The 24559-nt window shown below is 46.0% G+C and overlaps 1 protein-coding gene across 2 annotated transcripts in view; it reads left to right on the forward strand.

Moving 5' to 3' along the window:
• GLDN (gliomedin) overlaps positions 1–24559 on the forward strand; it is an 80269-nt gene that overhangs the window by 19021 nt on the left and 36689 nt on the right. Inside the window, exon 1 of one of the 2 annotated variants that reach the window (XM_079768006.1) lies at positions 693–1067. The exons of the other annotated variant lie outside the window; for it this stretch is intronic. Coding sequence (XP_079624132.1) covers positions 705–1067 — 363 coding nt within the window. The 5' untranslated portion in view covers positions 693–704. Of the gene's footprint in view, positions 1–692; positions 1068–24559 lie in introns of those variants that run through there. 2 annotated transcript variants of the gene reach the window in all.

Below are 24559 nucleotides of genomic sequence, written 5' to 3' on the forward strand. Positions count from 1 at the left end.
TGTCAAATCCAGGAAATCTCCCTGCACAGATGACTGGCCAGGCAAGGCTGGGTTTTCTTGTTTCTGACCAGTGGCCTTCTTAACCCTCTAATGCCAACTGTCTGTCTCTATCCATCCCCTTCATTGAAATGATCTAGTGGGGTCATCAGGGGCTCTTCCCGGTCCTGTGATGGTGGGAGGAGTGACGGGCAGCCTGGACTCTGCCCGGCAACAGATCTTTCAGGGACAGTGGACGTGTGCTTTGGCGTCGGGGCATGCTGATCTTTTTCAGAGAGGGCAGTGTGGGGGAACAGAGGGAAGAATCCAGTGACTTCTTGGTCATAGAAATTCCTGCTCTCCCCCTCAGACTGACCCTAGCCTGCCCGTCTGGGCCACAGCAATATCGACGGGCTGGGCAGCTGGAAAAGGAGGGAGAGGCGGGTTTCCTGGTTTCCTAGGCCAGCGCCCGGTACATGAGCCCTTTCTACCCCTCCTTCGCGGGCCGTCCCCACTGGCTCCTCTCCTCCTCTGCACACCTCCGCCCGCCGGTCCCTCCGGGCTGCTCGGGCGCCACTGCTACTGTCCCCCCACCCGCCCCGCCAGCCGGGCCAAAGGGCGGCGTGACTCACGGCGCTGCCACCAGCCCACGGCTGGCCCGTGGCGTATAAAGGCTGCCCCGGCGCGAGGCCGCCCAGCCCGGTCCGCCCGCCCGAGGTGCGCAGAGCATGGCCCGGAGCGCGGAGCGAGGCTGCGGGGGCGCGGGCTGGGGGCTGCGCGGCGCCCTAGCCGCCGTGGCGCTGCTCTCGGCGCTCAATGCCGCGGGCACGGTGTTCGCCCTGTGCCAGTGGCGCGGGCTGAGCGCGGCGCTGCGGGCGCTGGAGGCGCAGCGGGGCCGGGAGCAGCGCGAGGACGGCGCCCTGCGCGCCTTCCTGGAGGAGCTGAGTCGCGCGCCGCGCCGGGGGCCCCCGCCACCCCGGGACCCCGCGGGCGCCGCGCGCAACAAGCGCAGCCACAGCGCGGAGCCCGTGCCGCACCTCCGCGCCGAGAGCCAGGACATGCTGATGATGATGACCTACTCCATGGTGCCGGTAGGCGGGGCTCGGGCCCCGTGGCGCCCCTGGCAGGGTGGGCGGCGGGCAGTGTGGGAAAGAGCCCGGCGCCCTCTCCCCCGCTGGCCAGAGGGCGGGGCGCTGTGCAGCGAAGGCCCTGAGGATGTCTCTGGAGTCAGTGTTAAATGGGGAAGGGTCCTCGTTGAGTCTGCAGATGAATGAGGGGTGTAGGAAGTGTTTGTAAGAGCCTACTTTCCTTTCTAACTTTGGACAAAAGTTTTCACCTTCCGGTGTGAAGGGAGCCACAGCAGTCCAGGGCTCTGCCTGTGCAGCGCCCTGGGCCCCCTGAGAGCAGGGAGGCCCCGTTTCTGAGAGTGCAGACTTCTTCAACCAAGGGATTCTTTTCCTGGCATAATCTAGTGATCTGGTCTTTCACCTGCCTCAGCCCGTCCCATGTCATGAGATTGCTGACCTAATTGTCTCTGTTTAAGTGAAAACAGCCCTAATTTTACCAACAACCTAGGACAGTGGTCGGCAAACTCAGTCAACAGATCCAAACATCAACAGTACAACGATTGAAATCTCTTTTGAGAGCCAAATTTTTTAAACTTAAACTATATAGGCAGGTACATTGTTATTAACTTAATTAGGGTACTCCTAAGCTGGCCTTTGCTGAAAACTCAAGGGGCCAAAGAGCCGCATGTGGCTCCCGAGCCGCAGTTTGCCGACCACTGACCTAGGACCGTGATGCTGAGAAAGTTGCTCTAAGCATAAAACTGTTTTCTTAAAATCGGTGCCAAAGCTGAGGCTCTAATATGGACTCCAGGGAGTCTCTAGAACTCCAGAAATCGCTTGCAGGTGGTGCATCTGGGGAGAGGCTGTAGCTTTTCATTATCTTTCCAAAGCGGCTCCGTTGCACACACCCGCCCCCCCCCCCCCCAAAGGTTTAAGAAACACTGCTCTAAGGAGAGTCTTTAAAGCAAAGCCCCCATTTTTTTCCAGTTTTAAGTTTCTTTGATTTTGCTGATTTTTAACTCAGTAATTATCTAACAATTACAAGTAGATCACATTGCTGTTCCCCATTCCATTTTATTATCCATTACAACACCAAGGTCTTATTTCACTTTATAATTACAAAGATTTCAGTTCTGTCACCTCAAGTCAAGTGTGAGGAATAGTTTGGAATCCTAGGTATTTGAAGATCAATCCACTTAATGCTTCTGTTATCATAGAAGCTTTTAAGCTTTTAAATATCTTATATGAACTGAAATGCTTTAAAACCACATGGAAGTACTACACACTACACACACGTCTTTTGAGAGGTTAGATTTTTCCATTCCTGGCTTCATTTTTTTTAAAACCCATAAATATTTAAAAATCTGGGCCCAAGCAAGAAACTTCAAAAACAGACCTCTGTAAAATGAAGAACTATCATTAGGGGAATTTGCTCTTTTTCTTGTCTCTCTACTGTGAGTTTTGATGTGTTTTTTTATTTGAAACCCTCCAAGAGGATGCATCTGAGCATCACCATTTTATATTTTTTAATCCTGCTTTTAAGGTAGAGACTTATGTATCCAAGTTGTAGCCTGTCCAGTCACTAACTCAAGAACATAGACTCATTTCTGTGTCAATCTGAAAGCTAAATTTAACTACCATCACCTGCTCTATTAGAGGTCAGAGAGCAGGAACATCACATCCGTCAGGCTGAGAAATGGGCGTGCTTTGACCTTAGAGTCAGTGAGGGAATTTCCATGCAGTCCAGTGTTGGTGGTATAGTGGTGAGCATAGCTGCCTTCCATGCAGTCCAGGCAGCGGTTGCCAACAGGTGGTTGGCAGACCACTGGTGGTATGCAAGGTCCAAAAGGTTGGCGACCGCTGGTCCAGGGAAGGCAACCATCATATTGCTGGCTTTCCTCTTGGAGTAGTTCTCAAACAGTAGGCGCATTAAAAATGAGTCCAGGGCTCCACCCTCAGACAAATCCTATCTAATAAAGAGGGGATATGCTAATTGACCATCACTCTGTCACAAAGATGGCTGCACCCACAGCTGAGGCCAAGTTCCCATAAGGAGCCTTAACGAGCAATCAGCAGGGACCTGAGGCTACACCCTCCCCCGCCCCCATGGGGCTTGACAGGGGACCTCAGGCTGTGTCCCCCACCCGGCAGGGCTTGACAGGGGACCTCAAGGTGCGTTTCCCGTCCTGGTGCTGGGCTAGAGGACCTCAGGCTGCTCCCCCAAACCCAGCGCCAGGCCGGGGGACCTCAGGCTGTGCCCCCCCCACACCGGGCGGGGCTTGACGGGAGACCTGAGGCTGCGCACCCCTGCCTGGCTGAGCTTGACAGGGGACCTCAGGCTGTGCCCCCCACCCAGCAGAGCTTGACAGGGGACCTCAAGGTGCACCCCCAGTGCTGGGTCAGGGGAACTCAGGCCACACCCTCACCCAGCGGGGCTTGACAGGGGATCTGAGGCTGCGCTCCCCTGCCAGTAGGGCTTGATGGGGGACCTAGGGCTGCGCCCCCCACTCAGTGGGGCTTGACAAGGGATCTCAGGCCGTGTCCCCCACCTGGCAGGGCTTGATGGAGGACCTCAAGGCATGCCCCCCGCCCCGGTCAGGGCTGGGGGACCTCAGGCCCCACACCCCCATCCTGGCACCGGGCCAGGGGACCTGAGGCTATGCCCCCTGCCCGGCAGGGCTTGACAAGGGTGGGACTGGCCAGGTCTGGATCTAGCCCAATGCAGCGGGTGGGGGAACGCGGCTGGGTCTGGGTCTCACATGATTTTGAGGTGCATGTGGGTGGGCAGGGACTTGACTCTGGGTCCCGTGGTGAGCCCCAGGCTCTGACAGGAGGAAGGTTTTCATATACATTTTACTAATTTTTTTTCATCTCTGACACTTCTATTATAGAGAAAGGGCAAATAGCAATATAAAATTATTTCTTCTAATTAATCCCCTTTTAATGTGCATGAATTTCGTGCACCGGTCACTAGTAGAATCATAATTCCCCACCTTCCACCCCCTCGGTGAGTTTGATGCAGGTGACTCAGGTGCCACACTTTGAGAAACGCTACTCTAGACCACTGCTTCTCTAACTTCAATGTGCATATGAATGTCTTAGGGGTCTTGTTAAAATGCTGATTCTGATTCAGAAGGTCTAAGTTGGGACCTAAGATTCTTCATTTCTAACAAACCTCCACTGACACCAAGGCTGCCGGTCTGAGGACCACACTTGGAGTAGCTGGGTTCTAGAGCAGTGGTTGCACACTGAAGTCATATGGGGGGCTTTAAACATGACTGATGCATAGACTTCACCCCTAGAGATTCTGAACTAATTGTTAAGGGTGCCGCCTGGGGGTGGGTGCCCACTCCCCAGCAGGAAGAACCTGGGCATGCCTTCCTGATGGCAGAGCTGTGTTAGCATCTCACTCTCACTGGGTCTCCCTTGAGGCCTCTGCTTCAGGCAGAGGAACCAATTTTATTACTGAGAAGCCCTTTATTTTTTTTCCCCCTAACATCTCCCTCTTCACCTTTACAATTTTTTCTCATCTTTATTTTTCCTAGAACAGAGAATTATTCAGATAAGGAAACAGTTTTTTAAAAAGAACTGTCCTAGGGCACCTCTAGTAGAAAATGTTGCTGAGAGAACTATTTAGTCCACAGCATGACAGAAGTATACACACTTCTTAAGGTTGAAGTTTACACCTTCCCCGCCCTTTTATACAGCACCAGTAGGTCTTAAATGAGGGGGAGATCAGAGGTCCCCTCATTGAGGTCACCACATGTCCTTAGAGATCTCAGAACAAAGAAGTAAGTTGTATGTAGATTAATATCATTAATTATTCAAAGTCCTCCAGAATGGCTCATTTATCCATGATGAGCCTCCTCAAGCTAACGGATAATTCAGAGTTCTGTGCTTTGGGCTGAAAGTACATGTACTCAGCATGGTGATTCTGGCTAGCACATTCTGACCAGAGACCGGTTGGCAGCTGTGAATGACTTTGTTACAAGGGCAACATAACTAATTATTAAGTACAGTTAGTTTGGTATAGCCAAACACATTACATCTTTAAAAATAAGTGGGTGCTTTGGAGGAAAGTAATAAAAGGGGCCCTGGGAACCACTCAGATGAGTAATGGAAACTCCTACAGGAGATGCTGTTCTGCCTGGGTTCCACCCGCCCACCCCTCTCCCACTTCTCCTCCCATTAGCTGCTCTCTCTCATCCCATTCTCCAGGCCTCCTTGCTGATGATCTGGTAGCTTTATCATCCTGCCCAAAATCTAGGGTTGAGCACTAGGTAGGAAGAAAGTTTTACTCCTCACAGTGTGCACCTTAAGTTCTAAATGGATCAAAAATTTACGTTTAAAAATAATGGAACTCTATGCTCAAAGTCACTGATCATTAGAGATTAATACGACAATGAGGTATCACCTCATACCTGTCAGAATGGCTACTATCAACAAATGACACAAGTGCTGGCGAGGATATGGAGAAAAAGGGAACCCTAGTACCCTGCTGGTGGGAATGCAGACTGGTGCAGCCATTATGGAAAACAGTATGGAGTTTCCTCAAAAAATTAAATATGGAACTGCCATTTGACACAGTGATTCCACTTCTAGGAATATATCCTAAGAAACCTGAAGCACCCATCAGAAAGAATGTATGCACCCCTATGTTCATAGCAGCACAATTTACTATCTCTAAGATCTGGAAACAGCCCAAGTGCCCATCAGTAGATGAGTGGATAAAAAGGCTGTGGTACATTTATACCATGGAATACTACGCAGCAGTAAAAAAGAATCTCTTACCCTTTGAGGGAGCATGGAGGGACCTAGAGGGTATCATGCTAAGTGAAATAAGTCAGTCAGAGAAAGACAAGTATCACATGATCTCACTCATATGTGGAATCTAATGAACCAAATAAACTGATGAAGGGAGTGGGTCCAGAGATTTGAAGCATGGAATAGAGTGCAGAATCTAGGAGAGAAGGAGGGGGAGGGGGAGTGGGTGGGAGGTAATCAACCAAGGACCTTGTATGCATATATGCATGGCCCATGGACACAGACAATGGGGCAGTGAGGTCCTGAGGTGGGGGCGATGGTGGGGGGAGGGTCAATGGGGGGGAAAAGGAGACCTATGTAATACTTTCAACAATAAATAATTATTGTTTAAAAAATAATGAAATTCTAAAATTACTAGAAGAAAAATGTGAGTAACTTCATTTTAAATTTTGAAATGGGGAAGAGCTTTCTTTCAAACTATAATTTGAAAGCCAGAAGCAAATAATAAATAAATAAAACAACATTTAAAAAGCACACACAACAATAACAAAACTTCTGTGTAGCAAATAACAAAAAGAAAGAAGCACATGCCATAAACAAAGGCAAAGATAAATGACAACCTGGAAAACATATTTGCAGCTCATATCATAGATGCAGGGCTAATCTTCTGATACATATAAGCACTCCTAGAAGATGATAAGAAAAAAAGAAAAAACAAGAAGAATAAGTAAATCAGCAACAGAAATAGGAATCCAATAGGAAAATGGAACAGACAGTTCTCATGAAAAAAAAATGCAAATGTCTCTTAAACATGTGAAAAAGAACTCTTGATTTAAAAATGCAAATTATAAGTGCCCTGAATAATGTTTACCTGTCAGAATGACAAAACTACAAATGTTTGATAACACATTCTATTGAGGAAATAGACATACTTTTGCATTGGGTTTGGGTGCAAAATGGTGCAACGCTTGTGGAAGGCAATTTATCAATACCTGGAAAAATTACAAATACATTTATCCTCTGACCCAGCATTTTCACTTATGAGAATTTATCATGCATGGCAGACTTTATCACCTATGAAATGACATAAGCATATAGTCGTTCACTGCACAATATTTGTAAAAGCAAAAGACTTTTAACAACCTGTGTCCACCAGTGCAGGACTAGTTGAATAAATTGACCTATATCCCCACTGGGATACTAGGTAGCTGTGAAACAAGGATGAGGAAATCCTCTCGGTATGGCTGTTGGAACAATCCCCAGGGCATACATAATTTAAGTGAAGAGAGCAAGGCAGAGAAAAGTATATGTTGTATTACTTTGGGTAAGGAAGAAGAGGAAAAATAAATGAAGAAATTAATAAAAGGGCTTACTTAGGGAGGGTAGGAATGAGCCTTTCACTGTATAGTTTTGTGTATTATTTTGACTTTTGAACCATGTGATTGTGTTACTTTTTTGGAGTGAAAGGCCATAAGCACAAGGTTACATGGCAGCTGCCACCAGGCTGTGGGATGATAGTGTGTAGGCACTGCCACCTGAAGTCATGTGCTCTACCTTGCCCTTGCCGAGTGGCTCAGTTGGTTGTAGTGTTGTCCCATACACCAGAGAGTTGTAGGTTTGATTCCCAGTCAGGCACATACCCAAGTTGTAGGTTCAGTCCTTGTGGGAGGCAACAAATCATTCTCTCTCTCTCTCCTTCCCTTTTCTCTCCCTTACTCTCTCTGGAATTAGTAAACAAAAAGCATACCCTGTGTGAGGATTTTAAAAGAAAGTGTTTTTTTTAAAAAAAAAAAAAAAAAGAGAGAGAGAGAAGCTCTTGCTGATTGTTGCCATATAAGAACTAGAGCTCAGTGTGCCTGATCCTTTGATTTTTTTTTCAAGAAAAGGAAAAAAATTAAAATTAAAAAAAAATCTTGACTTTTTATGTGAACTTGCTTGGCTTTTAAATATTGACAAAAATATCCCCCAAAATGTTTTTAATTGGCTGACAGTGTTGGCTAGACAACACTCACATTGTTAGGGGCCATGTTAGGGCTTCCAAGCTTAGTTTGCAGCAGTCTCATCTTACAGTCTCATGAATGATTTTGAACAAAAATGGCTTCATTTAGCTCAAGCACAACTCCATGCCACCCAGTTCTTCCCAACCTGATTCCAGTAGGATGGTAGTAGTGGTGCCATCGTTGTTGTTGTTGGTTGATGAGTGGAGATGGCTTTTTTGCCTTTGGTTTGGTTTGGCTTTTGGTGGTTTTTTTTTTGGCTTTTTCTAAAAATCAACTCCACCTTCAGCGGATGGAGATTTTCCTTCACTGTGGTTTTTCAAAAGCATGTGCTCCAATTCTGAGGGTGGTTCTCAAGGAGGAGATTCCAGTTGTGCTAAGCAGTAACTCATGATTGTAACAAACAGCTTTTCACGATGACTGCTATGAGGTACACGTGTATGGATCTAAATGTTATCTTGTTCAAAGGGGGGAGGGGAATCATATTATCCATAGTCACAGCTCCTGTTTGCATGGATGCTATAGTTCTTTGAAGGCTGTGCCAGGGCTTACCTCCCCTTCCCACCCCTTGGACTGGATCACTTCCAGATGGTGTAAAAGCTGAGGACTTAGAACTTGGGTCAGCACACTATGGCCTATGGGCCAGATCCAGCCTGCTGCTGGTTTTTTGTTCAGCCCACAAAGTTATGGTTTTCACATTTAATGGTTAGGGGGTAAATATCAAAAGAATAATATTTCATAACATAACCATAAATGAAGTTTTATTGGCACACAACCATGCCCATGTGTTTACGTATTGTCTGTGGCTACTTTCACACGAAACAGCAGAATTGAGTAATTGCAACAGAGACCATATGGCCCACAAAGCCTAAACTATTTTCTGTCTGGTCCGTTACAGTAAACTGTTGTCCATTAGAACAGAGGGGCACTAGGGGTCATTCCTTTGGAGAGCCCAGCTACTAAATCAGGACTGTTCTAGCATTGGTTAACCCTGGGTTTTAAGACCTCCCTGAAGGAGACATAACCCAGGACACAGCTGACCTGAGAGTGGGGCTACACTCTGGAGGGAGGCTGGCTTCCCCAGTCAGGTGCAGTCAATGTTAGGACAGCGTGAACCACCCATGAATCCCATAGCTAGGCCTTGTCTCAGACCTCATCTGTTCTCTTCAGTTGAAGGGGAGAAATTTATAACCCATAGGTCCTACAGGATGGCGTGGCACTGATGAAAAATCAGGTACAGCAGGACAAAAAAAGACAGGACTGCCCAAGCCATAAACCCAAATGCAGAGCCTGGGAGGGGAAGCTCATAGCAGCCTTCCTCATAGCAGCATGTGCACATGGGCACTTGAGATGTCACACCTGTCACTGTGTGGGTGATTTCCAAGTCAGAAGCTATTTTTGGTGTCCATTAAGGGTGGGGGCAAACTGGAAGCTGCATCTCTGCTAAGATCATGTCTCATGTTGGTACTGTGGACATACCATAAACCTAACTCGTGTATCAGGTCATGGCGGTATGTTGAGGAAGACAGGAAAGAGCTTGCTCTTTAGCACTTGCTTCAGATACTTGCTTCATCAACACAAATTCTGCACACATGCCAATAAAACGTTCAATGTAGATATATGGTTGTCATGACTCTCTAAGAACATATGTAAGGAACAAGTGGGTCAAGACTGAGCATCTGGACCTATGAGAGCAGAGCAGTTGTACTGACCACACGGATGGCATTAAACCATTTGGACCTGTTCCCAGATGCTGGAGCTGTTAACACACCCCTAGACTCTTTCTAGCCAAAACAGCAGGGGTGAGAGCAGTAGGAACAAGCCTACTGGGCCTTTAAACCTGAGCAGGATGGATCTTCAAGGGCCTGATGAATCACCTCCTCTTTATCTGCTGGATTCCTACCTCTTCTCCAACCTTCATTGCCACTGTGCCAGGGATAAAAAGGGTTTTCCCCTTTGGAACCCCAAACAAATGCCCCACTGGAGAAGTGCCACTCCACTCTGGGAAGACAGCAGAACCCCCAAGACCAGCCCATCACTTAGTGGCGCTGGCCAGTAGACCACAGTCTGAGAGGTCCTTGGACAGAGGGCCCTTTCTGGGAGAGTTCCAGAACAACTCAGATCATGGGTCTTCCAGTGCCAAGGGGTTGTTCCTCTCCTGATGGCCCTTGTCCCAGGATCTCTCTCCGGCGGGTCCAGGGCTATCCCCATGTGGTGCTGCTGCTGCCTTCAGCCATTGTGTCCCTGCCCTTAACTTGAACAACCTGGGAGTCTTTCTTCACTGTTAGGTCCCAACCAAATTCTTTCTACCTGATGCTTCCCTGAGGTATGTTGTGGTGGTGAGCAGCGTGGCCCCGGGGAGGGGGGGAGGGGGTCAGGCGAATTCACATTCTGGGCTCACAACTCATTAGCTGGGTGACCTTGGCAAGTCTTTTAACTTCTCCAAGCCTCTGTTTCCTCATCTGTAAGATTGAGATAATAGTGCACCTCATAGAGTTGTTAGGAGTTTTAAGGGAAATGCTGCTGGTAAAGTACAAGAGCCTGGTCTAGTCAGGTTCCCAATAAGTGTTCATTGTTGCTGGTAAGATAATCACACTTATCATTGGCCCTCCTTGCCCCATGTTCTCCGCATTTTATTTCTGGGTTTATTTTTTATCTGGAATCCCTCAGAATGCCAAGTTGTCTGTTCATATGTGCTTCTATCAGCTGCTGCTTCATGATAATATTTGGCTTCTTCAAGCCTAGATCAGCATTACACCAACCTAAATTATCTTGTCATTGAAAACAAAAGAGTTAGCCTTGATATGGCAACAGGGCTTCTTCGTCTGTCCTGGATTTCCTGGGCAACCACCCCTGTGCATGGCCACTGGTGACGAAGGTTGACACCCACTAACAGAGTCATCTTGACCCCAATTCTGACTGGCTCTACTGTTGTTAAATTCTGTTCATTTCTATTTGGTGGCAGTCCTAAAAAAATTTTTTTTGATGCTTTTATTTGGAAAATTGACAAAATATAAGTGGGAGATAGAGCAAAAACAATTTCTAAGAAAGAAGAACAATTTACTTTACAGGGCTGGAAGAGCAAAGGATCTCATGTTCTCCAGGATATGGTTACCTGTGTGGAAACCATCAACAGTCTTTAGATCTGATAAAACACAGTTGTCTGTCGGGAGGTAGGGGGGAGACATTCATTTTTTGCTGACATTCCTCAAACTCCCCTCTCCTTTCCCCAAAAAGAAATCCTTGTCCAAATCAAGTTGACATTCAAGCTTAATTTACATGCATTTTATCTACAGACTAAAGGTCATGTTGTGTGAAACAAGCTGAAGCTTTTAGGTTGTGATTCTGCTACAAAGGGACCATTTTTCAGCCCATCAGTTGCTTTTATGTAGCTCTTTGGGTTTTAACAGCTCTGTATTTTAAGAAGATATAATTTACTTCTAGTTTAACTAAAGTTCAAGACACAATTTTCTTTATTGAAAGGTGGAATTGAAACAACAAGGCCAACTAAAGATCATTTAAAATGCAATTTGTGGAGTTTGTTCTGATTGCAGTAGATAAAGTAACCTGAGAAAAAGTTTATTGTGCTCACCCAAGTGCTGGGAACTTTGGAGACCCTGCCTGGGCTGTCTGTAAAAACTGTGAAGCACTTGGGAACGTGTTGTGGGTAACTGTACCCAGCCTAAAATGAGGAGCTGGCAACTACAAAATCATTCCTGTTTTTAGGTAACACTAGTGGGTGAGTGTTAGAGTCTGGAATTCTTTTCACTCAAAGGCAAAAAGGAAAAAAAAAAGTCCTTTTCATATATGCAGCACTTGAGGACCTTGGAACCAATCCCTCTGAACAGGAAGACCGATAGAGGAAAGTGAGATGTGTGATGAGTATGAGGGCAGTCAAGGAGAGAAAACCAATTCTCACTGAATTGATGAAGGAAGATTTCACAGAGGAGATAGAACTTGAAATGGGCAATGAAGGGTTGGTGAGATTTGAGCAGGCAAGGAGAGCGAATCGTTCCAAGCACAAGTAATAACTTGAGCCAAGATCTAGGGACGGAATGAAAATTGTACAGGGCTGGAAGAGCAAGAGGTCAAGCAGGCCTTCCTGAACTGGGAAGTATGGGTGGGGGGTGGGGTGGAACTAAGGTTGGCTGGGTGAGAGAGAGCCTTGAATTTCCACTTTTGAGAAATGAATGTGATGGACAATTAAGTATTGTAGACCCTTTGCCAGGGGGGAGTCTTGAGAAAAGTGGTTTTATAGGAATGATTTGGTGATGTAATGGAGGAAAGAGTGGATAGGGGAGAGGCCAGAGGCAAGAAGAACATTAGAAAGCTATTGCATTAGTCCAGGCAATAAATAACTTTTTTCTGGCTAAGTTGGTGACATCAGAAATGGAGAAGAAGGTATATATCCTCAAAATATCAAGAGAGAAGAATGAATTGATCTTGGTAACTACAAATGTAATAAGAAGGAGAAATGGTCCATCTGGTCCAGACCATCCAACACTGAGAAGGGTGGTGGCACCAGGGCCGAAATTGAGGAAACACAGAAGGGGGTTAGTTTGGAAGTGAGGATGCTGAATTTGAGACTGAATATGAGATGAAAAGAAAGAAAAAAGAGGGGAGGAAAATTGAGGAATTAGAGTACTCGGGGAGAGAACATTCTGCTTCTAAGAAGAACTCTGTTTGCTTCATGAATGAGGTCTTTGCAAGTCTAAAAAGTAAAAGGCAGACCCCAAAGCCTTTATAATGAGTGCTGGAATCATATGGTATATGTTAACTTGGGACCCCTCTATTAGCTGTGTGACCTTTAACAGGTCACTCAACCTCTCTGTGTCTCTCAGTTCCCTCATTCTTAAGAGCATTGATAGCAGTGTTTACCTTGGGTGTTATCATAAGGATTCAATTCAATAATCCATGAAAAGTCCTTAGCATGTTTCCTAGAACTCAGTATGTGTTAGCTTATTGTTACTGATATTTTAGTATTTCTCAAATGCATCCTTTCTGTGATCCAGGGAATTTTGGAGTCTTATAATAAAAACAATGGAGATGGGATCAACAGAACTTGCCAGAGAAAGGTAGATGCTAGGATGATGACTCTAAAGTTTGGTGACTGGGGAAATGCACAGACCTCTAAAAAGAATGTTGTTTCCCAGATAGTTGTTTTTCTGGTTGATGGGTCCAAAAGGAAAAATATATAGATATATATTTTAGATATCAGATTTGGGGAAGTTATTTATAGTAATCATAATTTGCAAATAGTTTTATGTATGCCCAATGTGAACTCATGCATTCATTCTTTCACTGACCAAATCTTTTGGGAGCCCATATGAATGGTATGTTTGCCAGACCAATGGTCCCATCCAGCCAGTGTAATGATGCAACAGCATCAACAGTTATTTTGTGGGTGAGCAACTCACCCTAAGGACCTCCTCCAAATGTTTTCTGGAGTAACCACTCAGCTCTTCCCTGTGCTGAGGGAGGAAGGGGCTGAGCGGGGAGCAGGTTGACAGGCGTCTTAACAAATGTTTTTGCTATGTACAAAGAATGCCACAGGGCAGAGTTTGGGGATAATGGTTTAATACTTTGTCCATTCCCCCAACGTCAGACAACTTACTTAACTATGATTTATGTACACTTTTCTGACTATAAGGTGAGGATAAGAATGCTTAGATAAGAATCAGAAATTCTCTAAAGATGCTTGTTGAAGGGAACAGTGTGGGCACAAAAGGTTGTTATTAGCAGTTAGTGAAAGATTATTCCAGGAACACTCCCGCTTCAGAGAACTGCATTAGAGGCCTGGGGGAGACAAGTGATTCTCAGCTCACTTCAAAACACTCATCTCTTTCTCCCCTAACTCCTTCTGCACTTACTTTTCTGTATCGCACAACTAAAACCCTGTCTCTGTACAGTTTGGGTCTCTAATTTGCCACCTTTAGTCACCTTGTCTCTTTAAATATAGCTCATCGTTCTTTGCTGTGCCCCTAGTGAGGTATTTGATGACAACCTCTTCACAAATGAATTCATCCACAACTCAACAAGTGCAAATATAAACTAAGCCCACTTTCTGAATCCGATTTCTTGACATGCTAAGAGTTTTTAACTTCCTTCCTCAGAATTCATGCCACCCACCAAATGGGAGATGGTGTCAGGTATTGGAAAGACTGATTTAGGTGTCTTCTCTGTCAGAAATTGATTCATTCATTCAACACAGTTTCAGGCATTATTGTGGGTACAAGAGAAACAGTATGAATAATGCATACAAATCCCCATTCTCTTAGACTTTTTTAAAAAATATGTTTTTGTTGATTTTTAGAGAGAGAGAAAGGGAGGGGGAGAGAGAAGCAGAAACATCTATGAGAGAGAAACATTGATCTGCTGCCTCCTGCACGCCCCCTACTGGTAATCGAACCGCAACCTCTTGGTGCATGGGATGATGCTCAGCCAACTGAGCCGCACTGGGCACCATCCTCTTAGACTTCATGTTTTTTCAAGGGGCCGGGGGAGGGCCAGACGTAAACCAAAGTAAATTACCTACAATATTAGAAGGAGATAAGAGTTATGCAGAACAATGAGATAGGGATGAGGTTTTAAAAAAGGGGAAGGGAAGATGCAATTATGTCATTTGGGTGGGGAAGGCCTCGCTGAGAAAGTGGCATTTGAGGAAAAACTTGGAGGAGGAAGTGAGCCAAGCAGATATCTGGGGAAGGGCCGTTCAGGTAGAGGGACTAGAAAATGCAAAGGCCCTATGGTGGGACTGTGTCTGGGGAGCTCAAGGAACAGCAAGGAGACTGGAACAGAGTGGGTGGGAGGGAGTAGTAGGAAAGGAGATTAGAAAGATAATTGGGGGGAGGAGGAACAAGAGAACCAGTTCATGTAGGACCTTGTAAGCTGTTGTAAAGATATTGGCCTTTATGGGGAGTCTTTAAAGGATTTTAGGCAGAGAAGTAACAATGATCTGACGCACCTTTTCAAAGAATCATCATGCTGAGACTAGACTGTGTGGGGCAGTGGAAGCAGAAAGGCCATTAGCATAGCTATTGCATTAATCCAGATGAAACACGATAGTAGTTCAGACCAGGGTGGTAGCAGCAGAGATGGTAAGAAGTGGACAGTGTCTAGATATGTCTGATGGTGGAGTAGATGGGATTTGCTGACAGCTTTAACATGAGGTGTGAGGTGAGGGGGGAGGAATTAAATGACTCCAAGGTTAGTGGCCAAGCAGTGGGAAGACAGAATTGTCATTCAGTGAGATGGCAGAACTGCAGGTGGAACAGGACTGAGGGGAGTGCCAGGAGTTCAGGGAGGGCCATCTTAACGTTATTTCCATTAGATGTCCAAGGGAAGCTGTTGAAGAGGCAGCTGCATACCAGAGTCTCGGATCGGGTCCTGGTTGGAAGTGTACCAGGAAACAGGAGAGATGCTGAACTTGAGAATACTCATTCCCTGGACACAGGGAGGCTCTAACCAAGAGTCAGTCTACTCCTTATTAAACCCAAACTTTTTTTTTTAAGTTCTTTTAAAAACAAATTAAATCAATTAACTGAATTGTGAGCCTTTGGTGCCAGAGATTTTGTCTTACTTTTATTTAAATACTAGAGGCCCGGTGCACAAAATTCGTGCACTGGGAGGGGGGTGTCCCTCAGCCCAGCCTGCACCCTCACCAATCTGGGACTCCTCGGACATCCCTCTCACTCCAGGACTGCTGGCTCACAACTGCTCACCAGCCTGCCTGCCTGATTGCCCCTAACTGCTTCTGCCTGCCAGCCTGATCATCCCCTAACCACTCCCCTGCCAGCCCAATTGCCCCCAACTGCTCTTCCCTGTTGGCCCGGTTGCCCCCAACTGCCCTCCCCTGCCTGCCCAGTCACCCCCAACTGCCCTCCCCTTCAGGCCTGGTCACCCCCAACTGCCCTCCCCTTCAGGCCTGGTCCCCCCCAACTGCCCTCCCCTGCAGGCCTGGTCACCCCTAACTGCCCTCCCCTGCTGGCCTGATGACCCACAACTGCCCTTCCCTGCTGGCCATCTTGTGGTGGACATTTTGTGACCACATGGGGGTGGCCATCTTGTGACCAAATGGGGCAGCCATCTTGTGTGAGGGTATGATGGTCAATTTGCATGTTACCTCTTTATTATATAGGATATTTTTATTGATTTCAGAGAGGAAGGGAGAGGGGGAGAGAGATAGAAACATCAATGAGAGAGAATCATTGATTGGCTACCTCCTGAAAACCCTCCCACCCCCACCCCCCACCCCCAGTGGGGATCAAGCCCACAACCCAGGCCTGTGCCCTGACCAGGAATTGAACTGTGACCTTCTGGTTCATAGGTCAATGCTCAACCACTGAGTCACACCAGCCAGGCTGTCCTACCTTTATAAGCACAGGGTCCGGATTATGAATTGTTTGCTGATGAATAAGTAAATGTTTCTAAATCAGTCAGAAGTATCTTGGAAAGGAGTTCAAAGGAAACCTTTCACCAAATAAGCAACATATTAGTCAATATAACATGCTCAGTGCCTGTTCTGGGCAGTGTGGGTGCATCTGTGGGTGAGGAGGAGGAGCAACAGCCCCCAAGGAATGTATTGGCTAGTGGGAGGGAAAAGACAAATCCTCAAACATGTCCGACACAATGAAAAGGATAATAGGATCTTAAGAGAAGTAAGAATAAAACATCCAGTGGGCGATCAGGAAAGGTTTCAAGAAGGAGGCGGCATTTGAGCCATGCCTGGAAGGATGGGCAGGATTTTAGAAGCAAGGGCTGGAGCAGGGAAGAAGGCAGTTGAATGGCAGATGTTTCATTTTAACTAGAGCATGATACAAGTAAACATAAAAATACCTGAAAAGTCAGCTCTGGCCATGTGGCTAGTTGGTCCCATACACCAAAAGGTCATGGGTTTGATTCCCAGTTAGGGCACATAGCCAGGTTGCAGGCTTGATCCTGGTCAGGTGCATATGGGATGCAGGAGGCAACCAATTGATGTTGCTCTCTCTCCCTCTTCCTTCCACTCTCTCCAAAATCAATAAAAGCATGTCCTCGGGTGAGGATTAAAAAATATATATATCTGAAAAGTCTTTGCCTCCACTCTTGAAATTTATTTTGAGTTTAGAATTGGAAATGTTTCCAGAAATGCCCCTAAGATTTCCCCTTTATTGCATGTCTTAAGCAGTTTTATTATGATAAGCCTTAGCATCATTTTCTTCATGTTTTTTGTGCTTGGGTTTTATTGATCTTGTTGGAGATACAAGTTTGTGGTTTTCATTAAATTATGAAAAGATGCCTAGCTGGTGTTGCTCAGTGGTTGAGTGTTGACCCAGGAACCAAGAGGTCCCCGGATCATTTCCCCATCAAGACACATGCTTGGGTTGTGGGCCCGATTCCCAGTGGGGGGCATACAGGAGACAGCTGATCAATGATATTTCTCCCTCATCAATGTTTCTATCTTTCTATGTCTCTCCCTTCCTCTCTCTCTAAAAATAAATTTGGGGGGAAAGTTTGTATTGGGCTTCTTGAAGCTGTCCCACAGCTCACTGATAATCTGTTTACTTTTTAATCTTTTTTTTCTCCATGTGTTTCATTTTGGCTTAATGGCTGCAGTACAGCTCGCTAATCTTCTGCAGGGCCCCAACTGTTCTTAGTCCCATTCAGTATCCTCTTCATCTCAGACACTGTAATCTTCATCTCTAGAAATTTAAATTCAATGTTTTTATATTTTTGATATTTCTATTTAACATGTTCAGTCTTGCCTCTAGCTTCTTGAACATTTGGAATACAGTTTGAATAGCTATTTTATTGTCTCTGTCTACAAATTCCTTTATATAGGTCATTTCTAGGTGGGTTTCAATTGACTGATCTTTTTCCCCTCATTATGGCTTGTGTTTTCCTGCTTCTTTGCAGGCCTGGTAATTTTCTATTGGGTGCTAGACATTGTGAATTTTACTTTGTCGGGTGCTATTGCTCAATTGAACACCTTCTAATTGCCAAGGGGAAGAAACACAGCCTTGGGTAAGTTCCACATGGCTGACCAACCTACAAATGGCACATTCCAGCCTCGTACCAAAAAGGTCCAACTGTCTAACACTGGAGTAATAAATCAAAGGAAATACAAAAAGAACAGAAGATAAATCCAGGAAGATCAGGAAGGGAGGGTGGCCATTTCTCCTGCCTGTCGATAGACGAAGAATTTACTCATTCACAGCTTACTATGTGGAAGGCTCTGGGCTATTCGATGCAGTTATAAAAATAACTAAGTTGTATTCTTCCCTTGCCTTAAATCTTAGGTTAGTGAGGAATAAACAAGTAATCAGGCAATGGCAGAAGTGCCCCAATGGGGGAGGCCCGGATGCTGTGGGACCACATAGGACGCCCCTAACCCGGGACAGGAGGAAACACTTCTGGGAAAGTGACACCTAATTTACCACTAGGATGGCACATGATGTGAGAGAATGGCTAGGAGTTTTATAGCTTCTTTTCTGATTGTGAGTGTGTCCTTTATAGTAAGTTAGAAAATACAGAAAAGTATAAACATTATGATTTTTCAATCATTTTGCAAATTAATAAGTCGATGTAGCATGGTAACTTATGGAGAGGCTACCCTATGATCCTTTTTACTTTGTTATTTTAAACTTATAAAAAATCATCAGGGAAAGGACATAAGGCTCCCCATCTCTTTAGTCAGGGCTCAGTTCTCAAGGTCTGAGCTTACAGGGAGCTTTCTGGGAAAGGAGGGGAAGAGGTGAGAGAGAAAATGCAGAACCTGGAAGGTGCCAGAACAGGCCCTTGTTTTGATGGCACAGGTAGAACTTGTCAAAGTGTGGGTAGGGCCATCTGCATCAAGAAGACCTGGGAGAAACTGTTTAAAAAGCTGGTGTCTGGGCTCCATACAGGGTCTCCTGCATCAGAACTGATGGAGGCTGAGCCTGGGAATCTGTATGTAAATTGCTCCCTAGGTGATTCTAATACACCCTAACTTGGAGAATCACAAACCTGTAATTTAGCCAGATTGGGTGGGAGAAGGGATTAGAGCAAGCATGTGACACTCACTGTCTGCAGGCCGCATGCCTCGTTTATTTGGCCCATGTTAGCCTTTGAGTTAGACATGCTTGGATTAGAGGGTTGGTGGTTCGAGGTTTAAAAGAGGAGGGCTGGAAACCCCGACAGGTGGACCCCTCACAGCAGAGAGGGGGCTGCCGGTGTTTGATTACAGCGAGGGTAAATTTCTTTTCATATTTATTGGTGATTTGAAAATTTTCATTGTGTGAGTTTGGTTCATTCATGTCTTAGCTTATTTTTTAATTTTTAAAAATATTTTTCTTACTAATTTATAAATAACCTTTTATAGGAAAGTTATTAGTTTTTTTTTTGTGTATTACACATGTAGCCATATTTCCCCCTTAATGAAGTTTATAACATTTATTGAGAACTTACAACTCACCAGATGCTATGCTAAGACCTTTAGATATATATGTCAAAACTGTCTTTACCTCTGAGGTGGGCACCATTATCACCATTATTGTCATTCCCATTTTACAGACAGGTCACTGAGGCTTAGAGAGATTAAGCATCCTGTTCAAGGTCCCAGAGCCAGTGAGTGAAGGAATTAGAAATCAGAGCAGACGGAGCGCGTCTGACTCCAAAGCCCATGTTCTTCGGCCTTGGGTGTTATCTCCCTTTTACTTTTGTTTCGAGGCCTTTTCATGTTTATACATTTTCATGTCATCAAATCTATAAAGCCTTTCCTCTATGGATTCTTCTTTTGCTTCCTTGCTTAGAATGTTCTTTCCTACCTCAAGATCTCAAGATCCAATAGTCACCTCTATTGTCTCATGGTTACACATCATTTCATTTGAAAGCTATTCCATTGCATTAGTATGTGTTTAAAATATATATACATACTAGTACTTTCCCCTTTAAGAAGCAATTGGCCAGAATAAGTTGTAAAATTGCTGGACTCAAAAATAGGCAATTTGCAACATAACAACTTCTTAAAAGTAAAGGTCAGACAAGGATTTGAGATTAGTAACTTGATATTTGGCTGCTATTTTTCTTTTTTATGACGCGGGAGAACTGTCTCAGATGGACGCAGCATGACCAGATAAAATACCACGCTGTCTCCGTGTTGTCTCCTGGAGGGAGGACGACCTCAGCACCAGAGGTGGTGGAGGCTGCGTCCCAAGCCTCCTCAGAGAGTGGCCCCGTGGGGTTGGTGCCTGAGCTGGGTCAGTCAGTCAGTGCCAGCAGGAGTCCTTGCTGCCTATGACTCTCATCAGGAGGAGCAGCAAAAGGACTGGCCATTCCAAGGTGCAGCCCAGCGGTAGCTGCCTGCACTGCAGATGGAACAAGGCTAAGACCCTGGGGCTTGTTGGCACCTGAGGAGCTCCTGGTGGGAGAAGGGAAAGGTCAGGAAGGAGGTTACAGTGACCAACGGCAGTTTATATTTAGTGGGTTAGGACACTTACTGGTTTGTATTTGGTTATTTCTACAAATCCTACTCTGTGTTACATTTTTAATTCAGTTGATAACCTGATCTGGTAATTGGACTTTGGCTAAATGCCTTTATAAAATAGTGTGAATTGTTGTTGTTGTTTTTTTGTTTTGTTTTTATTTTATTGATTTTTTACAGAGAGGAAGGGAGAGGGATAGAGAGTTAGAAACATCGATGAGAGAGAAACATCGATCAGCTGCCTCCTGCACACCTCCTACTGGGGATGTGCCCGCAACCAAAGTACATGCCCTTGACCGGAATCGAACCTGGGACCTTTCAGTCCGCAGGCCGACGCTATACCCACTGAGCCAAACCGGTTTCGGCTATAAAATAGTGTGAATTGGTTTTCAAAGAGCAAAATTAGCTGATTTATATTCAAATCATGAAACAACATACAAAAAGGTTTTTATAAGGACTCCCTCCTTTACTCCTCACAGTCATTGCTGGGGTATTGCCATGGGTCCTATTTTGTCAAGGGCTGGGGCGCTCATGCAGGGTCCTGGGCAGTGCAGTAGCAACACCAGGCACCTGCCTCCCCTGTTTGCCCCGGGGCAGGCCTGAAGCACATCTAGGGGAGTACATACTCCTTCGGGGACTTCTGTCCTGCATTGTTGGATGTCCCCAGTGTTAATAAATGCCAGGCTGGGCGGTTCCTAATCCCAGCTGTAAGTAATTTTGCTGGAGACCTTGGGTGAGGGCATTTGCTGGAACTGCCCCCCTGCATCTGGGATTGTTGAGGAGTCCTGGGCCCTGACGGACCGGCTGCCTCAGTGTCTGTGACTTCCCAGTGAAAGGGGCAAACAGAAAAAGGACGAAACAGTCCCTACTGATAAAAGCCTATCTGGTTAGAAGCCAAAGTAATGCACTAACTGTGTGCCAACCCCCAGCCACACAGGGATGCTGCTGGGCCCAGGAGGGGCAGTCAGTGGGAATCAGGATCTTTGGGGAAGGCTGGGCAGGACTCAGCTGGGCTCTGAGGATCCCAAGAAGGATGAACCCACACGAGCATTCGGCCCCAGGCTGTTGATGTGGGGTGACCAGGGCTGGCTCACTTGAGCTGACAAATGCCTGGACCTTGGCTGATCTTCCTGTCGGGCCCCAGAACTTCACTAACATACAAGACAATCCCCATTTACTGTTGGGGTTTGCAGATTGTTGTCACCATGTCTTGGCCCCAGTGTGAATTCCTGCCTTTCCAAGGCATGAGCTGACCCCAGCCAGCTTCAGACCCTCGTGAGGAACTCCTCTAACACCTGTAGTCTAACCGTCAGGTACAGGCAGCGGGGCCACCACATCTGTAGGCCCATCTCTGCAATACAAGGAATCTCAGTCAATGGCAGGCTGATTATCATCTCCCCAGGGCTGTTTCTAAAAGTTCATTTGCATGCACATAATAATATCAATTACAAAATAGGTCAGATCTGAAAGGTAACTTAGAATTGAAACAGTGTCCCGGCTAGCAGACAGCAGGGAGCCTATGCTTGGGAGCTTCAGAGGAGCCTGCAGGCGCTGTTTTAGCCACTGCAGACCAGGCCAAGCTGGCGATAGCGGGCAGGTTCGCTCCCTTACTTTCTCATGAATCAGTCCTGAGAGTAAAATGCCACAGGAAGGGAGTTCTAGGGGGCAACCAGCCTGTTACCAAGAGGTTTTATGTTCAGGTGAACAGTGGCAGCTCACTGCACTTAGCTCTATTCATTCTGACGAGAAAGGAATACGTTTGATTAAACCTTTCACTTTTGCATGGAAAAGATTTCTCAAAACTGACGCATTTTCAATTTGTAAAAATCTAATATTCCATTCATATTCAAATTAAACTAAAGCAAACATTAGTATCTCACATTGAATTCAGGCTATTTGTTTTGCAAAGGCTAGACAGTATGGGAAAGTAGATGTGGGGGGAAAGTAATACTCAGCCCTGGGAGCTGGGGATGAGCCCAGGCGAGCTACTCCACTCGCTTTCTCTAGACCTCAGTTTTCTCATCCCTGTTCCCCGACTCTAAGTCTCTGGGCGTTCCTCCCCATCTCCTCCCTCTATCCCCAGTGGGAGCAGTGTTTGAAATCATCTGTCTAGTCTAACCTTCTCATTTTACAGATAAGTAAGTAAGGCCAAGCCCCACCCCAGCTCACCCAGAGTAGCTCCATTTTTGCGTTTTATATTTTTGGGTTTGGCCATTTATGTGGGAAAAAGAAAACTCTCATGACTAATAATGAACAATTTGAAAATCACTGGACTAGACAACTGTTCTAGTTCTTTCCATATTTATTTGCCTAGAAACAACAAAGATCTAAGTTATTCTGGGTGATGGGGGTAATTGTGAAGGCGAGATATGTGGGTTCCCATGGAAAGCTGGGCCATTAGATTCACATAATGCTGTCGCTCTGAATTACTCAAAACCCCACAAAGGAAAAATTACCAAAGTAAAACCCTAACCCATCTGTGAAAACTATATGAACTAAGAAGCAAAAATCTTCTTTGTATCCTTAGTTCAGTCTCCAGGAGAAAAAAAATCTCAGTGGGATCAGGCCTAAACCGGCAGTTGGACATCCCTCTCACAATCTGGTTCTGCTGGCTCCCAACTGCTCGCCTGCCTGCCAGCCTGATAACCCCCTAAACACTCACCTGCCAGCCTGATCGATGCCTAACTGCTCCCCTGCTGGCCTGATCGCCCCCAACTGCCCTCCCCTGCTGGCCTGGTCCCCCCCAACTTCCCTCCCCTGCTAGCCTGGTCGCTCCCAACTGCCCTCCCCTGCTGGCCTGATCACCCACAACTACCTTCCCCTGCTGGCCATCTTGTGGTGGCCATCTTTGACCACATGGGGGCAGCCATCTTGTGCAAGGGTGTGAGGGTCAATTTGCATATTACCTCTTTATTATATAGGATGTTGCCATGAGCATTCTTGTCCAGATATCTTTATATACTCTTCCTACAAAGGAAATTCCTAATTCATAGCATTTTCTTTCTAATAGAAACTGCCAAATTATGTCCAATGTCTTTTTAGTTGGATTTAAAGTCAGCTCATGCCATCTGATGCCAGATTAGCAGGAAGTCCATTATTTTTCTCTGGGGGCCCCTTCCTTGCCTGTGAATTGTCCATGAATCCCATGAGTGCTACTAATCCAGTGAGACCAGTTCTATGTTCAGCGAGGAATCAGGAAGGTCTGGTCAGGCCACTGGCAGGACCCATTCTGGCTTTTTTCTCCCATCACTAGCATGCATTGTCGATGCTGACAAGTCCCCTACAGTTTGGTGTGTCCTTATCCACTGCTGCATTGACCTTTTCATTGGGAAGATGACCCTTACCTGCCACAGCCTTCCTTCTGAGGAGACAATTCCAGCTCCTCCGTGACATGCTGACCAAGGGTGTGCTAAGCCTGAGCTCTCGGGGATGCTGTTCTTTCTGTTGCACTCAGGGGCCAGCTGTTGTTCCCATAGAAGGTGTCCTCCAAGCTCATGTAGCTGGGTTGGAAGGGCTTCCCACCAGAGCCATGGACCTTTCCTATGCCTCACCCACCCTCTTCCCAACACTGTTGGATTCTCATATCAGAAACCCAGGTTAACAACTGGTCATCGCCTCCTCTCAAGGTAAGCTCTCCCTGGGAGACCACTGATGTGCTTTCTGTCTTGAACCCTGTCTGCCCCATGAAGTTCTGGGCCTGGAATCAGACACTGTTCTCTGCACAGGGGATACAGACAAAAGTTCTCCTGCTGTCTAAAGGCTTCCATTCTTTGGAGAGCAGGGGCAGATAATAAATGAATGTATACATAGGCAAGACAATATGGGATAATGGTAAGTGCCACAAAGAGAAAAATCAGGTGAGGTGATGGGGCTACTTTCAGTTGGGGTGTCAGGGAAAGCCTCCTGGCCAGCTGGCATTTATTTCAACTGAGGCCTCAGTAAAGATGTGGGCACAGCATACCGGGCACGGCAAAGACCGTCCCATGGGAATGGCCAATGTGACTTGTGTGGAGGAGGGGGATGGCCTCGCAGCAGGGCCACCTTACAAATGGATCATGCCAACACCCCCAGACAATGAGCTCTAAAGCCTCTCTCAGCTTGCCCCATTCTCCAATCCTAAATCAAGATTCAGGAAGCCCTCTATGCCAACTGTGACTCCTTAATTTGACAATGTAGATTTTGTAACTTTCAATTTGGATTTTCTTATTTTCATCCCAATTCTTAATCACTATTATCAGGAAAATAAATGTTTCTGACTTTCTTACATTCACCTCTTTGTACCCTATGTTTCCCCTTGATACAATCTTATACAGCCC

Source organism: Cnephaeus nilssonii (genome assembly GCF_951640355.1).
Source record: "Cnephaeus nilssonii genome assembly, chromosome: 4".
Classification (NCBI taxonomy): Eukaryota; Metazoa; Chordata; class Mammalia; order Chiroptera; family Vespertilionidae; genus Cnephaeus; species Cnephaeus nilssonii.